Below are 18419 nucleotides of genomic sequence, written 5' to 3' on the forward strand. Positions count from 1 at the left end.
AAAGTGTATCAAAAGGCCGCGTAATTGTTCGCCGGTTTCGTCATTTCTATGTTTGTTTATGGGAAAACTTCATTTAATAGTCTGAAGACTTGAGAGTCAAATTGAAAATAAATAAAAGATTCTAGCTTTTTACCCATTGTTCCTGTGAAATTTGGTGCCCTTAGCCAGCTCGAAAGTTTGTAAAGTTTTCAGAGACTTAAAGCTTTCCCGTAAGCAATCGTAGAGGCGACGAACCCGGCGAGCAATTACTTTGCGGTCTTTTGACGCACTTTTAAATTGGCTGAGGGCATCAAAATTCCCAGTAATTATTAAAAAGCAAGAATAATTCATATTTTTCCAGTTTGAGCTCTTGGGCAAAATCTGTGTTGAACAGTGAGTGTTGAATTGAATAATAAATTTTTAATGAAAACAACTATCCCCAACACGATAAAAAGTATAAAAAAAACTTCATTTGGAGTCTCTTTTCAGAATAATAATTTTATTTCCGAAAAATTTTCGCAAAAACTATCGATCTAATGACTGCGCAATGAATACCTTTTACCGACCCGTGTCTACCGAAATGCGTTTGTTTTTTAGAGTACTCGGTAATTAACAAATACTTAAACACCTGCAGGCTTCGAGCAGTGGATGGTTTACGCGCGCTCCGCTCGCACGGTGTTTGACAAAAAAGATACTCATGAAAAAGGCCACTAAAAACGGCCGAAACGTCGGGCAATTTAAACAGATTGTCGTATAATATCTTCAAAAAGACTGAGAAAGCCAGATCAATCTTATCCGTACAATTCATACCAGTCGTTAATAATAAACAAGATACTCATCGTCCGCTCTCGTAATGAGTTTACTTCGCGCGCAACATCGTTCGATTCCGTCACTTACCACGGTGACGTAACCCTTTATTTCTGTCGTAGTCGTGGAGATGCAGAGGTAAACTCGGCCTCCGGCAACAATGACTGCTACAACTTCTTCCTTACAACCTCCTTCCTCGCCCTAACGTCCGTAAGGACGTGGCCGGCGCCGTTATGGATCTATACAAAGCGGAAGCTACTGAATTGTTGTACATTGAAGATGGTAAACTAATCCTAAGTTGCCATGTGTGCAGCTTCATTAGCTCAGATCCATCACGGAGGAGCAACTACGAAATGTGCGGTTGTCAAGCTCCACCTCGTATTCTTGTACGTTTTGAAATAACCATTCGACAAAACTCAAATGTTCAAGATCAAAAACCATTTCCGCTCAATTTTTCTCAGTTTAATTCTTTTTGAACAAATGCTGTTGATTACATCAATTGTTATGAACTCTATAAACTATCTGAATGTAGGAAGAATATCTGCATCACAGAGTTGGTACGGTTTGTAAGAATGATAGAAGTTTCGTTTATTTGGTTTTTTAATTTCCGGTAAATCTGCGTAAAATTGAAAACTAGATATTATTTTTATTATTTACATTATTAATGTTCCCTTTTTTTCTTTTATCACAGGTACGTATTACATCGACCTCTCTCTCCTGTAGAGTTTGGATATAACATTAAGATAAGTATATGCAATGATTCTGAACCTTAATTCACGACATATTTACAATCGCACTGTAAACGTTATGATTTATTTGTGGCCCAGAGTACGAAGCAGAAAATTCCAGCACCATTCCACGTTCGTATCATGTACCGGGCGGTATGAAATGATTATCACTCCAAATGGTAAACATTTAACGCTGGTAAACAATGTCTGCAATCTCGGGTTACGTTGCGCTAGTGAACCGGGCACCGTTTGCAGAGCGGGCCCGCAAAAATCAGTGCCTCACGTTGCAACCTCACATGGAACTTTGAATTTCTCTGCTTAATTTTTTTTTCACCTATATCAAACACTCTAACTTTGACCACGTTTTTGACAGACGGCAATTACCAACTCGCGATAAGCTACAATACGCTCCACGTGACACACTACATTCATCGGTAGTCAAACCGTACAGATTTGTTGTTTATGTCATGAAAATTTTATTGAATTATAAAAATGGGAAACAGAAACTGAATCGTTATTTTACTTTAGTATTTCACTCTAGTCAAAAGAAAAAAACTTTGACCTTGCCTTACGCATTCTCTAGAACCCATTTCTTTTTCGTTTCGTTATTATTACTCTCGCCCGAAAGTCTGTGTAAACAGCGGCTTGGAGCGGCCAAATTTACACAATTCAAAAATTTCAGAACACAGCATGGCGACGTTATTGAGGCACATTCCGGTCGATCTCTGTTACGCGGAAAGGTGAATAAACTAACGTTCTGTGGTTTCGCAATTGCATAAACACAGACAGTGGCCCAGCCCGTTGCGAAAAGCGCAATTTGTGTTAGCGAGACGACTTAAGGACTTTGTACCACGGCACAGCTTAAGCCCTGGATGGTTTCTGTTCTGATATAGACTTCTGCTGTTTGGGTAGGCTGTTTACCGGTGCTGCTATCAGGTCACTTCCGCAATTTACATTGCGTAAACATGATGGCACTGATTACTAACTCAGCTGACCGGTTTGATCGTGGAAGTTTACTCAAAGCCCTACGTTTTGAAAGGGGAAAAGTATGAATAAAGCTCGCCTCATTGAGAATTCGGAATGAAATCATTTCATCTCGAGGTTAGTATGACTTAGAAAATATGTTAAGTAGTCAAAATAAAGGACTTTCAGAAAAAAAAATATAAGGAAATTATTTCGCAATCGTCGGATAAAATCGCGAGCTTTCTTAGGAATTATCGCCATCATTTCTCGGCATCTGTTCTGCATCCTACATCACCTATCAGTCTCTTTCATTTTCCTGTGAATTATTACCCAATATTTTTCGATTGGACGGAATTGGGGGCAATCGGGTGGGTTGATATTCTTTGTGAATGAATTAGCAAAATATTTTTGGCTACATCCGGATTTGAGAGTTCTGGATTTGTCTTAATCACCCTCAATGCCTTTCAGTTCAGATGCCGTCGTATGTTCCCCTATGACGCTTACTATGATTTCCGGGTCACAGTCATCCGTTTTTTTTTTATATTTTCAAAGTGTTCACTATTGAATAAAAAAAATACGGATAGGCTTAATCTGGCTTTCTCCGAATCACAGTCACAGTCATCCGTTTTTTTTTATATTTTCAAAGTGTTCACTATTGAATAAAAAAAATACGGATAGGCTTAATCTGGCTTTCTCCGTCTTTTTGAAGATATTATACGACAACCTGTATAAATTGCCCGACGTTTCCGTATAACTAATACCAGTCATTAATAATACACACAAGGCTTGACAATTTCTAATACCACAATTGTTCAAATAATAAAATAACAATTTTTTGCATTTGGGAGGAATCTTAGAAGCATTTCCAATCGTTTTGCAAGAACGAAAGAAATGCTTCGAAAACCAACCGATTTTAATTCCATTTGAAATTGGACATATTTTTCACTTTTTCCGGTTCTAGATTTTCATTTTACCATCCCTATGGAGCCGAGTTTCCTGAGAACTTAGTTCTACGTCAAAAATAACTTATAAAACTAGTTGATTACCACGCGTCCCTAGCGCTTCCATTTTAATGGAGTCGCATGATCGCTCGCTCCTTATAAGGCGATATACCTGTGGGCTATTTGTTCAACCCCATGAGGAAACGTTATGTTTTTTGCATCGACGCGTGTCCAGCGGCAACCGTTCAAAGTGGACTGGAAATCTTTCGGGCACACTGCACAAATTGAATTACTACTAGGTTTCCACTGGGAACTGTCGAATGGTGACGTTATCAACACTCGGTTCGGCAGTTTACCGCTCGCAGCACAGCACAGCTGATCGTCGGCTAAACTGCGAGAGCTACTAGCTAACTCTCATCCTCGCTCTCTCTCTCTCTCTCTCTCTCTCTCTCTCTCTCTCTCTCTCTCTCTCTCTCTCGCTCTAGACAGACGCAAGCTCACGCGACAATCATTCGTTATCTCTGTTGTGTTAGCTGTGTATATTTTATTTGCGACCAGAGAAAAAAAACTAACATCATGATAACCAAGACGATCACGAGTGTCATACGTGAATGCTTTGGCACAAATGGTCGCCTGTTGTAGACAGAAATCGTTCTCAATCTCGAATCGCTGGTAGTCGCTCGTATGTGTACCCGTACTGACTGCTAGCCGCTGCAGCAGTAGTAATATTGGAGAGCCGCTCTCGGTTCTCGACATTTTAAATAAAACTTTATCCCATTGGGAGCAGACACTCAGTCGCCGCTCAGGAGTCAAACAGTTCATAGCAAGTAGCCATTACAATACGACTTCACGGGTGTTCTTTCAAACCTGAGCCAGCAAGAGACTTATTAAATTTTAATGTTATTGTGATAGATAATAACAGAAAGTACAAAACAAACGTTTGCAACTGTATCTAGAGTAGATAGTGAGTGGAAATAAATTCAAATTTTCCCTACTGAATAAGCTAGAGTAAAGCTCGTGTCAGTGCTTCAAAGGCCCTTGAGAAGTGTTCGAAAATTTGATTGAAAGTGAGTGATTAGATAGCAGAGTTGAAAAACAATAACTGCTGTTATCGCTATAATCTTGTCGTATTCAATTGACTTGTCCAGCAAAAAAGCTGACTCAACAAAGGTGGTAAAGCTCTAGTGAAGTGAAAAACAATATTTTGGGGCAAACCGGATACAATCGGTAAAAGAGTGATAAGGCATCGTTTCCAGGCGGTTAAAATTCGGTGTATCTGTTCGTGCTTATTACGTTATAAAAGTTTACAAGCACAGGGAAAGCAGAATAACGTTCGCGATGGAAACTATTGCCCTACAGCAACAGCAGCATCCACAGCGGCACATCCAGCCGGAAAATTTGCTGTACGAAATCAAACAGAAGGGCCAGGATAAGACAAACACCTGCTACGTTATGGTGCAGAATGCTAGAGTAAGTTGAAGGTCATTCATCAAAGATAGAAAGAATTTTCGTCTCGCAGAAATTTTCTCCCGCTTTAAAAAAAATCGGCTCTAGATAAGCATAAAGTTCCTCTTGAATTTGGCGAAACGGTTTTTGATTTTTTTATCGCACTTACAAAATTTAAGCTTTTCACATCTAAAAGAAAAAAACTAATTTTTTTTGCAGTAAAAAAACATATACATTCATAACCAAGCGAATTGTAACATGAAAGAAAAATTTGAGTTGACTGCGTCACTTGAAAAAAATCACTCAAACGCAAATTTATATTTAAAAAACTATATTAAACTTGTCAATTCATAAATTCAATTGGCTCTACCCTCATCTTTTCTTGTTCGGTTAGAGAACTCGCCATCGATGAGCAGAAAGTCTAAAAATAGACTCTTCTCAATGATATACATCAAATTAAAACGAACCAAAACTGCATTGTACCATTTGAGAGGGGGTGCCACAATGACTACACTCTATGGTTTGATTTTTTTTTTGTCGTACGACTCAGCGCGCACCACCGCGCAGACATGGTACGAAATGGCGGCTCTCTAAAGTCGGACCACAGTCGCGCGCGCGTTTGCACACAAAGACACAACGTGGTCAGTCATTTGTTATTCTAGCCGTGGTCATTATGAATTTCACATGCGTAAGCGCATACCAATTGATCCTGGAAGGGTAGCGGAGGTGAGACAAGCAAACTAATGACGTTGCCGGCCGACTTTGTCCGAGCAAGACCTTAAAACGATCAACCGGTGTCATGTTTTCCGCGTTTTTTCTTGCCTGCGCCTTTTTCCGCACATCGATGACGGCAGCGTTGTAATTTTTTGCGCACACCTGCAACGGTAAATATGACGTTGGTCATTAGATTGAACGCACATAATCGACCGATTAGTCATAGAACAGGTGAAGGCGAAGGTTAGAAAGTGGTGCACAGCTATGCAAATTAAGCAACCCGTAACTAATTAAATACTAACTCATATGTAATTGAGCTTATGTTCAGCTAGAAAATTTAAATATATTTTAAGTTAGTAAATAAATTTATGCAGTGTTTGAGAAAGATACCTCAGTTGCTTTTAAATTGAAGAAATCTATCATATTCTAAACTTTTTGTTTGGGACGTGGATATGGTCAGCCTATATTGATTTTGAATTCTATTCAAACATATCTGATAATAATAGAAGTCATTCTCCTTCAGTCTTTTTAAATCCAGAACGAAAATCAATGTATGGACAATCATGATATTATAAAACTAACATCACAATCATGCCGCACAGATCCAATCAGCTCAATTTATGATTTTTATTAATTCATCCAATTGGAAAATCTTGAAAATACAAGTCCCCAGATTAAATTTAAGTTGAATGAAACATTTGAATTCTTTTATTAACAGACACTGTGTTTTTAACTATTAGAAGTTGCTTTCAAAACTAATAAACGATCAAATGCTACAAAGTATCAGCAAAGTTTATTTGAGGTAACCGTCCCCTAGCGCAATCTATTTTTAGCGTCAATTGCATCCCTAACGTGCGATATGTGACTCGGCAATTCGAATTTAAAACCACTCCCCAATAACAGAAAAAAAACAATCAGTAAATAATCTCGGGTCGCTAAACTGATAACGAATTTTCGTCTCCAACTCAATGCCATCGCGCTTTGCACCACACATCGACATCCTTGCGAAAAAAACGAACAACGTTCATCGCTGGTCCGGTTCGAGCCGGTTTTGGGTTCGCTTCGCGGTGGTAGGAAAATTGCGTCGAACCAATTGTGCAAACATCGAAACTCTGTTCGCCGGTTTCATGTATATGCAGAAGATAAATATGTATCACACAAGCGAAGCAGATTGTATCAAAATAATGTGAAATGATCTCATTACGATGCAGGAATTTTCATGTGGCGCGGCTGGGGCGGCGCGCGGGAGGCTTTGTTACCACGGTATGATTTATGACATCAGTCAGTCCGAATCTGCGGCACGAGGCGTAATTCATCATGAACTCACGCGAGATTACGATTCCTCATCCGAACCGCAAACCGATAGTGTTTGCACACATGATCGCAAAATCGGCTCGTATGTTCCATACTAACACTTCCTATTAGAAACCAACCAGAAACGTTGTAATGCGCGAAAGGAGTATAGAATGCGTCATAAAAAGTGCGACTGAGTTAGGGTGACCAACAAACTCCGGCCCTTCCTATAGAATTAAACACAATCGTCAGTTATCCGTGCTGGGACAGAGAACAACATATAGTCACTTTCCCATCGGAAAACAGAAGGTGCGGAGTGCGAGGAAGCGATTGGAAAAATGTCGATTTTAATTGCGGACAGTTAACTACTCACATTTGCTTTGTTGAAATGTACACACGGCAATATGAGCGCGTTCCTTTTGTTTTTTTTTTCTTCGCCAATCCCGCTACTGGCTGACTCACGCATGCATTACTTTTCCAAAGGTCTAGTGGCGATCCGATGTCATGGCGACGCGTGGAATAATAAAGAATCGGGCGCGTTCTTTCTTTTGTTGTCGTCACAAAATGAATAATTATTTGTTTGTATTGTACTCCGCCGGGTGCCGCCAGTAGGAAGCTACTGTAGAGACAAAAATATAGACTTTAAACCCAAAAGGTGATGAAGGGCCCCGTATAATTCAGCCATAATTGACGCAGTGCTAACCGATTACGTGTCAATCGTTGTAGGAAAGTGAAAAATTATCCACTCTTCTCCGGTAACATAGAGCTCTGAACCTGTTCATTAACAGGTGACGAAATGACCGGTGTGTAGAAAACATAGGGTAACATAATTTTGTTGCATTCGATTCTGTCTATTTACCAAGCTTTACCAGACGGTTTGCTGCTCTCGTTCGAATGCACAAACAGCCAATAAATATACCGCTACGACAACCACTGACTACTGCTGTTTCTCGCAATGCACCAACTTCAAACTGTGCACTGCAGCGAACGACCCTGAATCCGACTGTCAAGTGCACTGATTCGCGGCACAGCATGCGAGTAGCATCTAGAAACTTCTTTCCCGATCACTGCACACTAACAACATATCAAGAATATCTGTACAGGTCTTCGACTTCCGGTACATCTCACATCCGTCGATCTGTCGACAGTTTTCAAACCTTGTGTTGAATGGAGCGGAAAACCATGCTCATTTCCATTTTGTCGAAAAACAATTTTTTATTAAAGCTACAGTGTGAGAAACGTAAAACATCGTGCGTCAAATGCATATGTGTTTTATGACAGATATCGAACGGCTGGAAGCGAAAAAAATAAACAAAAACCCTCAACCTGTTTTCGGAGTCAGCTCAGAGCACGCACGATGAAGGTTAGAATCGGTTTCCATAAAACTGACAAACGCCAAGAACATGTGTCGATCGGGCTGTATAACCATCTGCAGGGTTGTTACAGTCGGCGCGGATTTCGCGTTTTTTGCGGATTTTGCGTTTTTTGCGGATTTGACGCGTTTTTACTACTCTATGGCGCGGATTTTGCGGAAAGCCTTGCAACCTTGCGTTCAGTTACCTAAAAATCAGGATATCGACTGATGGGCTGGCAACACCCTTTCAGAGTTCTATGAAATATGGTGGGTGTGTAGTAGGGTGCCAATCACTTTTATTTGAAAAAAGTAATCAAAAAATTTAGGAAAAAAAAACCCTATACAAAATGTTTACCTGCCCGAAAAACACCCTGTGTGAAATTTCAGGTCAGTTGGATTCAAAATGGGGTGGCGCAAAACGAAGTTAGACCTTGAGAAATCCGAAAAATCATGAAAATCATGATTATTTTCAGATAATACCAGATCTCGACGTTTCATGCATTTATAAGCTATCTGACACCAAAATTTTTTCGAAAACCGAAATTTCATGCAGCCAACCCCTCCGATTTTTCACTAGGTGTTTTTTTTTTCAGGCAGGTGAAAATTTTGTATATGGTTTCTTAAAATTACCATTTTGGTTGGCATCCTAGTTTTTAATACAATTTTTTTTAAATTATCTAGACTTACATTCAAAGAGGACTGAAGTTTTTTTTGTAAATTGATATATCTGAATAAGAAGAAAGAAAGTTGTCAAAGAATGACTTTGAGAAAAATGTCTTAATTTTTATTTAAAAATATTGAGAAAAATAAATAATTGAGATACTACAAAAACAAAATTTTATCGTAACCGTTATGTGCTCGACAATAAAACATCCTTACGGCCCCCAAAATGGTCCTTCCCGAAAAGATTCTACTGGTGCTTCACTAATAACATAACTCTTTGGATGTTATGTGGTGGTCCTGAATAGATTCAAATGGCAACTGTGGCCTATGAATGTCATCCCGGCTCCGAAAATACTCATATTGGGTGGTATTTGGCCATTTTTGGCTGATTTTCATGAACCGGAAGTTGCCACCTTGGATTTCAAAACGACGCTTAGGGTCGATTTCAGGTCATCCTGATTTCGGAAATACCCATAACCGTATATATTACTTGTTAACAAGTTCTGAAATCACATGTGTCTCATTGACGTCAGTAATGACAAGAATTAGAGAAAAGTTGTCAAGGGCTGGCGTATAGAAAACCGTCTGAAATTCATTGATTATTCATTGAAACTCTTCTGAACATTTCCACATGGTCACTAGACTGGGACACGGTTATATGGGAAAAAAGAGATGGTGTTTTTTTCTCGCTCCCATGCACTTTTCGTTTTCCTTATGGGTCCTATAACAACTGTGTAACTTTTCAGATCGATCGATGAAACGCCCGATTTTTAAAGCTTCCATACGATTTTATATGGGAAAAACCACTTTTTCAAAACTTTTTTATAGAGATGTCCAGTTGGCTCTTAAAAATATATAAATACATGATAATTATAGGAAATTTTCCTTGAAAAAACTCTTCTGAAGACCGCAAGGCGCTACATTGCTTGTGAAATAAGATATTCACCCCAGACTGATAGAATATCTGGCGAAGGGCTCACCATTGAATTTTACTAGCAATACTGCTGCAGCATGCTGCTGTTCCAAATTCAACCATGTGATGAGAAATGATATCGCTTAACCCATTATAAGGCCGTAAAAACTACGCAAGGAATCTACAAAAACATCAATAAAACGTATTCCTTACAGAAGGAACAACAAGAAATCAACTATTGAATCAATTGAAAAAATTGGTGCCACTACCCGTTAACCCCAAAAACGATGGAAGCATTTTTTTTACATCTGCATTGTAAACTTGATTTTTTGTAATCATAAAAAATGAAAAATTATAGTTATTAGAATGTAACAGTAGGACTTCATTTATTTTGCATGGAAAAGATCAAAGTAACGGGTTTTTCAAGTGGTATCCAGAAAAAAATTTTAGGAAAAAAATTAAAATTTGTCGTCCAATACACCATGTATTTTAACGACAAAACTGCATAGTCTAACACAGAAGGTCCTGAATAGAAAGTTCCTGGTGGAAAACTTACCAATTTGTTGGATTTTCTCCAAATTAAAAATGAATTTCCTGAAGACGGTCTAGAATCGCGGTTTGTTGACATAAAAATGATCCCAAAATCAATATTGTACGCTTCTAGCAGTCCTAGAAAAAAACTGAAGTGTTCTAAGACACTTGTAGAAGTCTCTGGTTAAGTCAAATTTGAAAACAATATTCTAAGTGCAGCGAAAAAAAATAAATTTTGTTGGTGGCAATATAGTTGCCACTGCCTTATAAAGGGTTAAATTTATCTTGGAGGCTTTCTCGAAGATACTATGAGCAAAAATCACGCTTTGAAAATTAATTCCACGCGAAATTATTTCTCATACTTAAGCAAGTTTGCAATAGCAGCATGCTGTAGCAGTGTTGCTGGAAAATTTCAATGGTGAGCCGTCCGTTTTTCCCAGAAAAATTTCTTACTAATATCATGTATTGATATTTTTTTACTAGCCAACTTGACATCTCCAGAGAATAAGTATTGAAAAATTTGATTTTCCCATACACAATCGTATGGAAACTTTAAAAATCGGGCGTTTCACCGATCGATCTAAAAAGTTACACAGTTGTTATGGGACCCATAAGGAACACGAAAAGTGCATGAGAGCTAACATTTATTTTTTGTCCCACCCTAATGGTCACTCTTAAGAAAAAAAAGTTTTTGTAACAAAAACTTCTCTATTTGAAATCTCAAATTTGTTCAAAATGCAAATATCCAATATTCTTGATGTTATATTTTTTCTTAATTTCAAACTGTTTGTTTAGGTACAAAAGTAAACAAAGCTACCAACGCAAAGCAAAGCAAAGCCTTGGTGCTACAATCCGATTGGGAACTTGATCTTCTGTTTATTATACACAGACTTTGCAGCCGACGGTTAAGTGTACAGGACGATTGCGGGGCTAGCGTTACGATCCTACTGATACTAACAGTCTTTCCCGTGCCGAGACTCGAGGCTACAACAACTGGCTTGGTAGGCCATCATCGTACCTTGAGACGCCTACTTAGCAGTTGCATCAAATCGTCGTTTGAAGCTTTGTTCACACAAATCTTTACGTACATTGATAATCAGGGTGGCCACTCTACCGGGAAAAGCGGGAAAAAGACGGGAATTTCAAATCACCGGAAAATCATCCATGCATGTCTTCTACTAATGTTGCCAATGAACGAGTTGTAGCAAACTAATTCCTAGATTTGGAAAATATATACATTGGATTAAAATAGAATATTATTTATTTTTTAATTATTATTCTTTTTTTTTTCCAAATTATAACGATCTAAAATTGATGTCATTGAAAAACTATTTTGGCAATACAATTTTTTGATATACCTTAGAATTTTCAAGACGATTTCGTTAGGATGTGTTGTATACTGTTTTAAAAAAGGAGCTCAAATTTATCGAATTCTTGAAAAACTGTCAAGCTTTCGTTTAGAAATGTATTAGAATTGCTTTTTATGCAGTTTTAGGTTTGGTTTTCCTCGTTTTTTTTAATGCGAATTTCGGAATTTCCGTGGTTCATCATGCGGATTTCCAGGAAAAGTCGCGTTTTACACCGATTGTTTCAAATAATATTTTTTTCAAATTGCTAATTCAGAGTGTAGGTTGAATTTATTTTAAGGATTTTAAAGAATTCCTTAAACGTTCAATTGGTCCCAAGATCGAAACTTTTCAAAAAAAAAAGTTTTAAGATGACAGATCTCAACGTTTTATGAATTTCCAACACATTTACCATAAAAAAATAATTTTAACAGTTCCATGTGAATTTTTTTATTGGTCACTTTAAGGCTTTTCTTCCCGATCGATGTTAGCTTGAGAACAAATTTTGCATGAGAAGACAAAACTTCTAAGCTATAATTTAAAACGATCGATGTTTAATTTTTTTCCATACATTCCATTGGCATTCAAGAGCAGGTTGACAAAGAGTAAAAGCAGAAGGAAGATTGTCAACGATTTTTAGATAAAAAGGGCGCAGGTTTCCATGAAGGTACTCGCTAAAGTCGATAAACAGTTAAAGGAGGAAAAATTTTTGAAGGAGAAATATTTTTCATAGTTTCAATTTCACTGTTCTCGCAAGGAAATGGTCCGACAATATACGGGTTTAAATGTTTATCCATCACTTTCCAAATCTCGTCAATCAATTCTCACTTTTTAGGTCTAACTTATGTCTCACAAGAATTTCTCTCGTCATAATCATACTCTTTTCAACGAGAGAAAATTGCGAGAGAAAAAATCAGTGCTGTTTATAAGAATTTCCAAACAACATTTTTGGTTAGCATCATTCCTAAACATGGCCGCAGTAAGTCAACTGTGCTGCGTTTGAAGCTAAATACAAACAAGTTATACATATCAGCATGACATTTTAAAGATGGTATTAATTTTACCATGTTGAATCATAAGTTTTTATTAGTTTTTTTTTTCGGCGCGGATTTAGTTTTCACGGCGCGGATCCAAAAACCCGTGGCGCGGATTTTGCGGATTCAAAATTAAGGTGTCTGTAACAACCCTGCATCTGTTTGCGTTGCGAAATCTTTTGCCCTTTTAAACGATAGCGAAGCGAGCGCAGCTCTGTTTGACGACCGATTTTACAAATAAAACTTTCCACAGACACCGGCTATTCGCATCTATTTCTGGACCATCGCACAAACACAGCAGCAGGGCCAAGCTTAGCACACCGCATCTGTCCGTTCCCTTTCTTCTCGGTGCGGTTTGTTGTTCTAATTTCTATCGAGATCAATCATCAATCGTTTATTGAACGCTTTAGTAGCGACTCGGGTTTTTCCATGAACGAAATTAAATTTTTTTTTTCAAAATTTGTACAAATAACCCGGTGACTCCATTTATTCATCTGAGATGGAGGCGCCAATTTTTGAAAATCCGTCTATGAAAGGATTTCATGTAAACTCGTATATAGCATCGCCAACATCCGCTCTGATTTCAGGTATATCGTCCGTAGTTTAAACAACTTTGCAGATTTTCGATCACTCATTTATTCGCTTACATGAAATGCTAGAGTAAACCCGCTCTATTCAAATTTGTTGAACAATTGTTAATTTTCCCATTTTTCACATTTTTTTCTTTGCAGGATCTTGTCAAGTCGCACCTAATGTTCGCTGTCCGTGAGGAGGTCGAAGTGCTAAAAGAAAAGATTTCCGAACTGATGGACCGCATCAACCAGCTTGAGTACGAGAACAATATCCTGAAGGCGAATGCTTCGCAGGAAACACTTTCGCAGCTCACAACAACCGGTGGAGGCAGTGTTGGCAGTGGTGGCGGTGGTGCCAACAGTTCAACCACGGCAGCAGCGACTGTTGCCACAGCGGCAGGCACGGCACCCACACCGGCCTCCAAGGTTCCTTCATCGGCCAACTCAAACTCGAATGGTTCTGTTTCCTAGATGTTCCGCACGTTGTTGCACTACTCGCCACTAGCTGCTTACTTCGATAGTACTAGGAGAGGTAACGATAACTATTACTCATTGCTACTGCGGCCAGGGAGCGACACACAGCGAATTTCGGAATGGGGCGCCGCCATGGACGGGCTGGACAATGTCGCAAGACCAAACAATAACGACTACGGCACCTGTGGTGGCAGCAGCAGCATCCCGATCTCTGCAGTCGCTCTTGACGCCCAGAAGTACTCGGAAGATAAAGACGATGCGCCTGACTAAATAGCGCTCACAATTGTACTAGCATGCTAACGCCCGTATCCAGAGCAGAAATTTACAGTATCAAAATTGAGAGGTTAGTTGCTAGAATTTACTACGTTGAGGTACAAAGCTTCATCCAATCTCAAACAAATTCCTAATAAGCTAGAAATTTTAGAGAGCAAAACAGAAGAACTATTTTTTTGTTTTTCAATACACACAGTGTTAAGCGACGAAGCCAAAACAGACAGAAAATAATTACGCAACACACAGTTTACGCACGTTTTTGTTTCGGATTAAGGGGCAAAATTATATCAAATACAGACATGCACGCTTAGCTAAGAGAAAACAAATAATTGCAAATAATTCTGTACTCCTCCTCCTCCAATTTCGTTTTGAAAAATCTGGAACAAATAGAGACCCATTTGCTGTCAGGATGGCGGCTGGTCTGCTCGATCCAGTAACAGTTATTTTCGTTTCAATTACAATACTAACAAGTGCGAACCAAATTGTATATTTCATGAAATATACTTGTAGGCAGTTATTGGAGATAAACTCGTACATTTTTCAACCCAAACGAGGAACACCCTTTCAAAACTAACAAAACAGTAATAGATGTTTGCCTCAATTCGTTCTACATTCTCTTCTCCTCTCTTACGGCATGTATGTATGCTACACTTTTTGGTATAATAAAACATTCGATTGCTAACAAACGCGTAACTATTAATAATAATGTGCCCCAAAAATGGTTCAAACCGTAATAAGTGAACAACGTTTAGTTTCACATCTATTTTACGTTGTGACAAAACCGGTCAGATAGTCGTTTTATTTTATTGTTTTACTCAACATCGCTTCATTGATTAACACTTTAGTGCACGTGTGCGTGCGTGCGTGCGTGCAAGCGTGTGTATGCGTGCTCAAGCTCTGAATGATGATTGCTTATAGTTAGGGCAAAAACCAAACCCGAAATGTGATTCTAATTGTACATATTTTATAGCTAAGGCCGTTAAACGTGCCGGTACGGGAATGACTTTAGATGTGTGTAAAAGACAAGAATAAAAAAAAATCACAGGTGATCAGTACTCCGGGCGGGCTTCGAATGCCTGCGTATCAACTTAACCAGACAACCTAACAAGTGCTATAATCCGAATAAACGCGTTTTATCAGATTACATATTTCGAAGAACAAACTGTAAATATTTGCCTTTTTGAGTGTGACGATGAGCCCGCCGGAGTGATATTTCAAATAGATGCCAATAAAGGCGCGGCCGTTAGACTCGTCAGAAAGGACCACTGCCCCAGTTCAGGTTTGCGACTCGATGAAACATGAACTGAGTGCCAGGATGATCCTGCTACGGACGCGTCTGTCTCCCGCAATGGGAAGATACGTAATCAGGGAGAGAAGCTAAGTAGGTTGCTTGAATTTGATCTGTTGAGCCGAGTTGAGCATACAGAGCGGTGTAATAATACCGCGAATAAGAAAAAAAAAACGAATGTGTATTATGAGTGCTTGGGTTAATCTAGGTATGAACGTGATGTGCATAGCTGGTAAGAGGAACTGTTGATAGACTTAAGGAAAAAACCTTGTTTAATTCATTTATAGGATCTTTGTTCAATTTTTCCTAGCTGAAACGCAATTATTTAGTCACTATTTATTATTTTGTATATTGGTTAGCTGAAAAATACGTCATAAAACAGAAATACGACAGTAAACGAAGTGATAAGCTGTTTTCGGAAAAAAACACCGAAAACTAGTTGATGCGATGATTGAGAGAAGAATGCGCTAGATCAATAGAGCTGTACAATGTGAGAAAATAATCAATAATGATAAAGCTAACTAAATGCTAAACTGAGCGAAATTAATCTTATAAGTGAGATACAAACCAGAAAAGATGTTAATAATATAGTCACTATGAAATATTGAATATATATTCCATTATGTCAATGCCGAAATCTCCTGGAAACTCAAATTAGATTACCCTAGTCAATAACACTTAGATTGTTCTACTAGTATTAGTACATCTAAAAATGCTGATTCCCGCTATTAGTTCTCTAATTAAACCCTAAATCTTATATATTCTTCACTTCTCATTATGGAATAAGTAATTAGTTCGTATATCAAATATTCAAATATCGCACGAGCTTGATAGAAAAAGGCATTTTTCCCTGACCGTGAGTTGCGTTATGCGGACTAACAGCTTGTAGAACTGAAATGTTATTGACTTGTAAAATCATAGTCATGAATTTTTATTTCGCCCACAACAAATTTAACCAGTTTACTAAAGCCAAGAGACGGTGAGTCATAAATGTTGTTTTGTTTATGATAAAAGTTTTAAAAATAGCTTTGAAACGATTGACATTTTATTTAATATATTCATCGATGTCTAGACAGGTTTTTTGGCAATAGCCAAATATATCACTATCATCATTCAGTTTCTATCTTCCCAGTTTCTTTTGTAACTTGTCGACCAATGTGTTCAATCAATCTGATGCTGGAAAAGGTTTTACACTTAGGTATGAGGATCAACTTTGTGGTTTCTAAAGAGGATTTAAGAAACTAGAACGCCGAGTTGTTCACCCATCTATCAGGGCAACTATTACAGTGGATATGAGAAGGTGAGCGAGCTTGTTTATCAAAATGCCTTCACTTTTTATTTGTTTCCATATTCAATTTTAGATTCATGCGACCGCTTCAATCAGTAGTAAAATTTATTGTAGAGACCATACAGACTGGTGTATCAACACAAGTGTGTAATATAAATGCAGGTAAGTTTCAATTGAATAGCATAAACATCTGGTTTCGTTTTAGATGTAAGAAAAGGCCCGGACTGGGACTCTAGGAAAATTATTTCAACTCTCTGAAAGAGTTATCTTCATTAGGAGTACCAAAATTCACAGAAATGGTTAAAAAGCTATAATCTTTCTTTTTTTTCTAGTTTGAGCTCTAGCGCTAAACTTGTGTTTACCAGTGTAATTTTAGACGTTACGCCACTGTTTGTTTCATTATTTAGTATTGCATGTACATAAGTAAGCTTGTTTGAGTACACCTCGTATTAGTTTTGAAGACTTGGTTAGAGATTTTTCCAAATTAAAATGCAGATGACAATGCTCCACGTAGTTTTAAACTTTAAGATCTTCTATTACTGTAACGTATGACATCAAACGCTATCAAAAACAACTACTTGCATTGTTTTACCCATGAATGTTCTTAGAAAAGAACCCATGTCTTCAAAAATATCTGCCCCGGATCCCCCAGGTCTTCAATTTGACCTTGTGTAAGACTTCTTCTCACAGATGAATTGACATTCGATTCACTCTACGTTATTTTGTAAAGAATTTATTTGACATAACACAACAGTGTTCTATAATGATTTATTCATGATATTTTGCAAGGCATCGCTCAGTTTGCCGAAATGATAAATCTCCAGTACTGATTGCTAACTTTTTGAAATAATGGCTAAGATATGTCACTGTGATAGTTTTCAAATCTTCCTAGTCTAGCATTAACGATTCCCATGTTGTTCTCGGAATACTCATGTTTGTTTCTCCTAATGACTGCACCATTCTACTGTGAAATTAGTACAAGTCTCATTCTCTTTGAACTGTCTAGTTGAGACGAGCTTCTCTCTAGCGCAAATCACTTAGTTATCCACAAAACATACCTCTCTCTGAAGCTTTGCAACTGTCAGTTGAACCTTGCACACAAATTATGACCACAGCAAGGATGAGCGCATTGGAATCCTATCCGTTTTGGCCTTCCACCGAGTAGAGCAATTATTACTTTATTTAAAAGTCGAGCATGATTGCGTCACTAGGAACGACACGTTTCTATAGAGCGATCAACAGAATCTGGAACTGGGCCATGCCAATTCCTACCATGTGTAATGACACCTGATTACCGGTTAGTCACAGGAGACCAGGCGTTAAAAACAAAACTTCGAAGTGGTTTTAAACGGTGAGGAAAGTAGGAAAATCGTTAAGGGAAACAGGACAGAAATCGATGGACAAGCTGGGGATCCGTCACCTTGGACGAGGTGAAGAAAGCTTGCAGCTGGAAACCAAAGGACCACTGGGAAGGACGGCTTACCGGCCGAAATTTCCCAAGCCGGGAACGAGCGGCTGTATGGATTAATTTTCAAAGTTATTTGATTTTGTTTTATTTATTTGTATCATCCGACGTGAAGTCTTAATGAAAGTGAAGAAAAGCAAATAAAGTTTCTACAATTAGCTATTCTATGTGTAAAAACATGACTAGGCTCACCAAACACAAATAGATCTCGTGAAGGTTCTCACACTAAACGCAGCAGGTTCATAATAACCAAAGCTTGTACAATAGGGTGGGACAAAAAATAAATGTTAGCTCCCTTGCACTTTTCGTGTTCTTTATGGGTCCTAGAACAACTGTGTCACTTTTCA

At 38.2% G+C, this 18419-nt stretch overlaps 1 protein-coding gene across 2 annotated transcripts in view; it reads left to right on the plus strand.

Annotated features, from left to right (window-relative positions):
* Positions 1–15928, plus strand: part of LOC129732776 (protein bunched, class 2/F/G isoform-like) — a 264630-nt gene extending 248702 nt beyond the window's left edge. For both annotated transcript variants that reach the window (XM_055694004.1, XM_055694005.1), the window contains one exon: positions 13444–15928. In XM_055694004.1, the coding sequence (XP_055549979.1) occupies positions 13444–13755 (312 nt within the window). In that variant the 3' untranslated portion in view covers positions 13756–15928. The remainder of the gene's footprint in view (positions 1–13443) is intronic.
* Positions 15929–18419: the final 2491 nt, after the last annotated feature.

This window comes from Wyeomyia smithii, chromosome 3, assembly GCF_029784165.1.
Source record: "Wyeomyia smithii strain HCP4-BCI-WySm-NY-G18 chromosome 3, ASM2978416v1, whole genome shotgun sequence".
NCBI lineage: Eukaryota > Metazoa > Arthropoda > Insecta > Diptera > Culicidae > Wyeomyia > Wyeomyia smithii.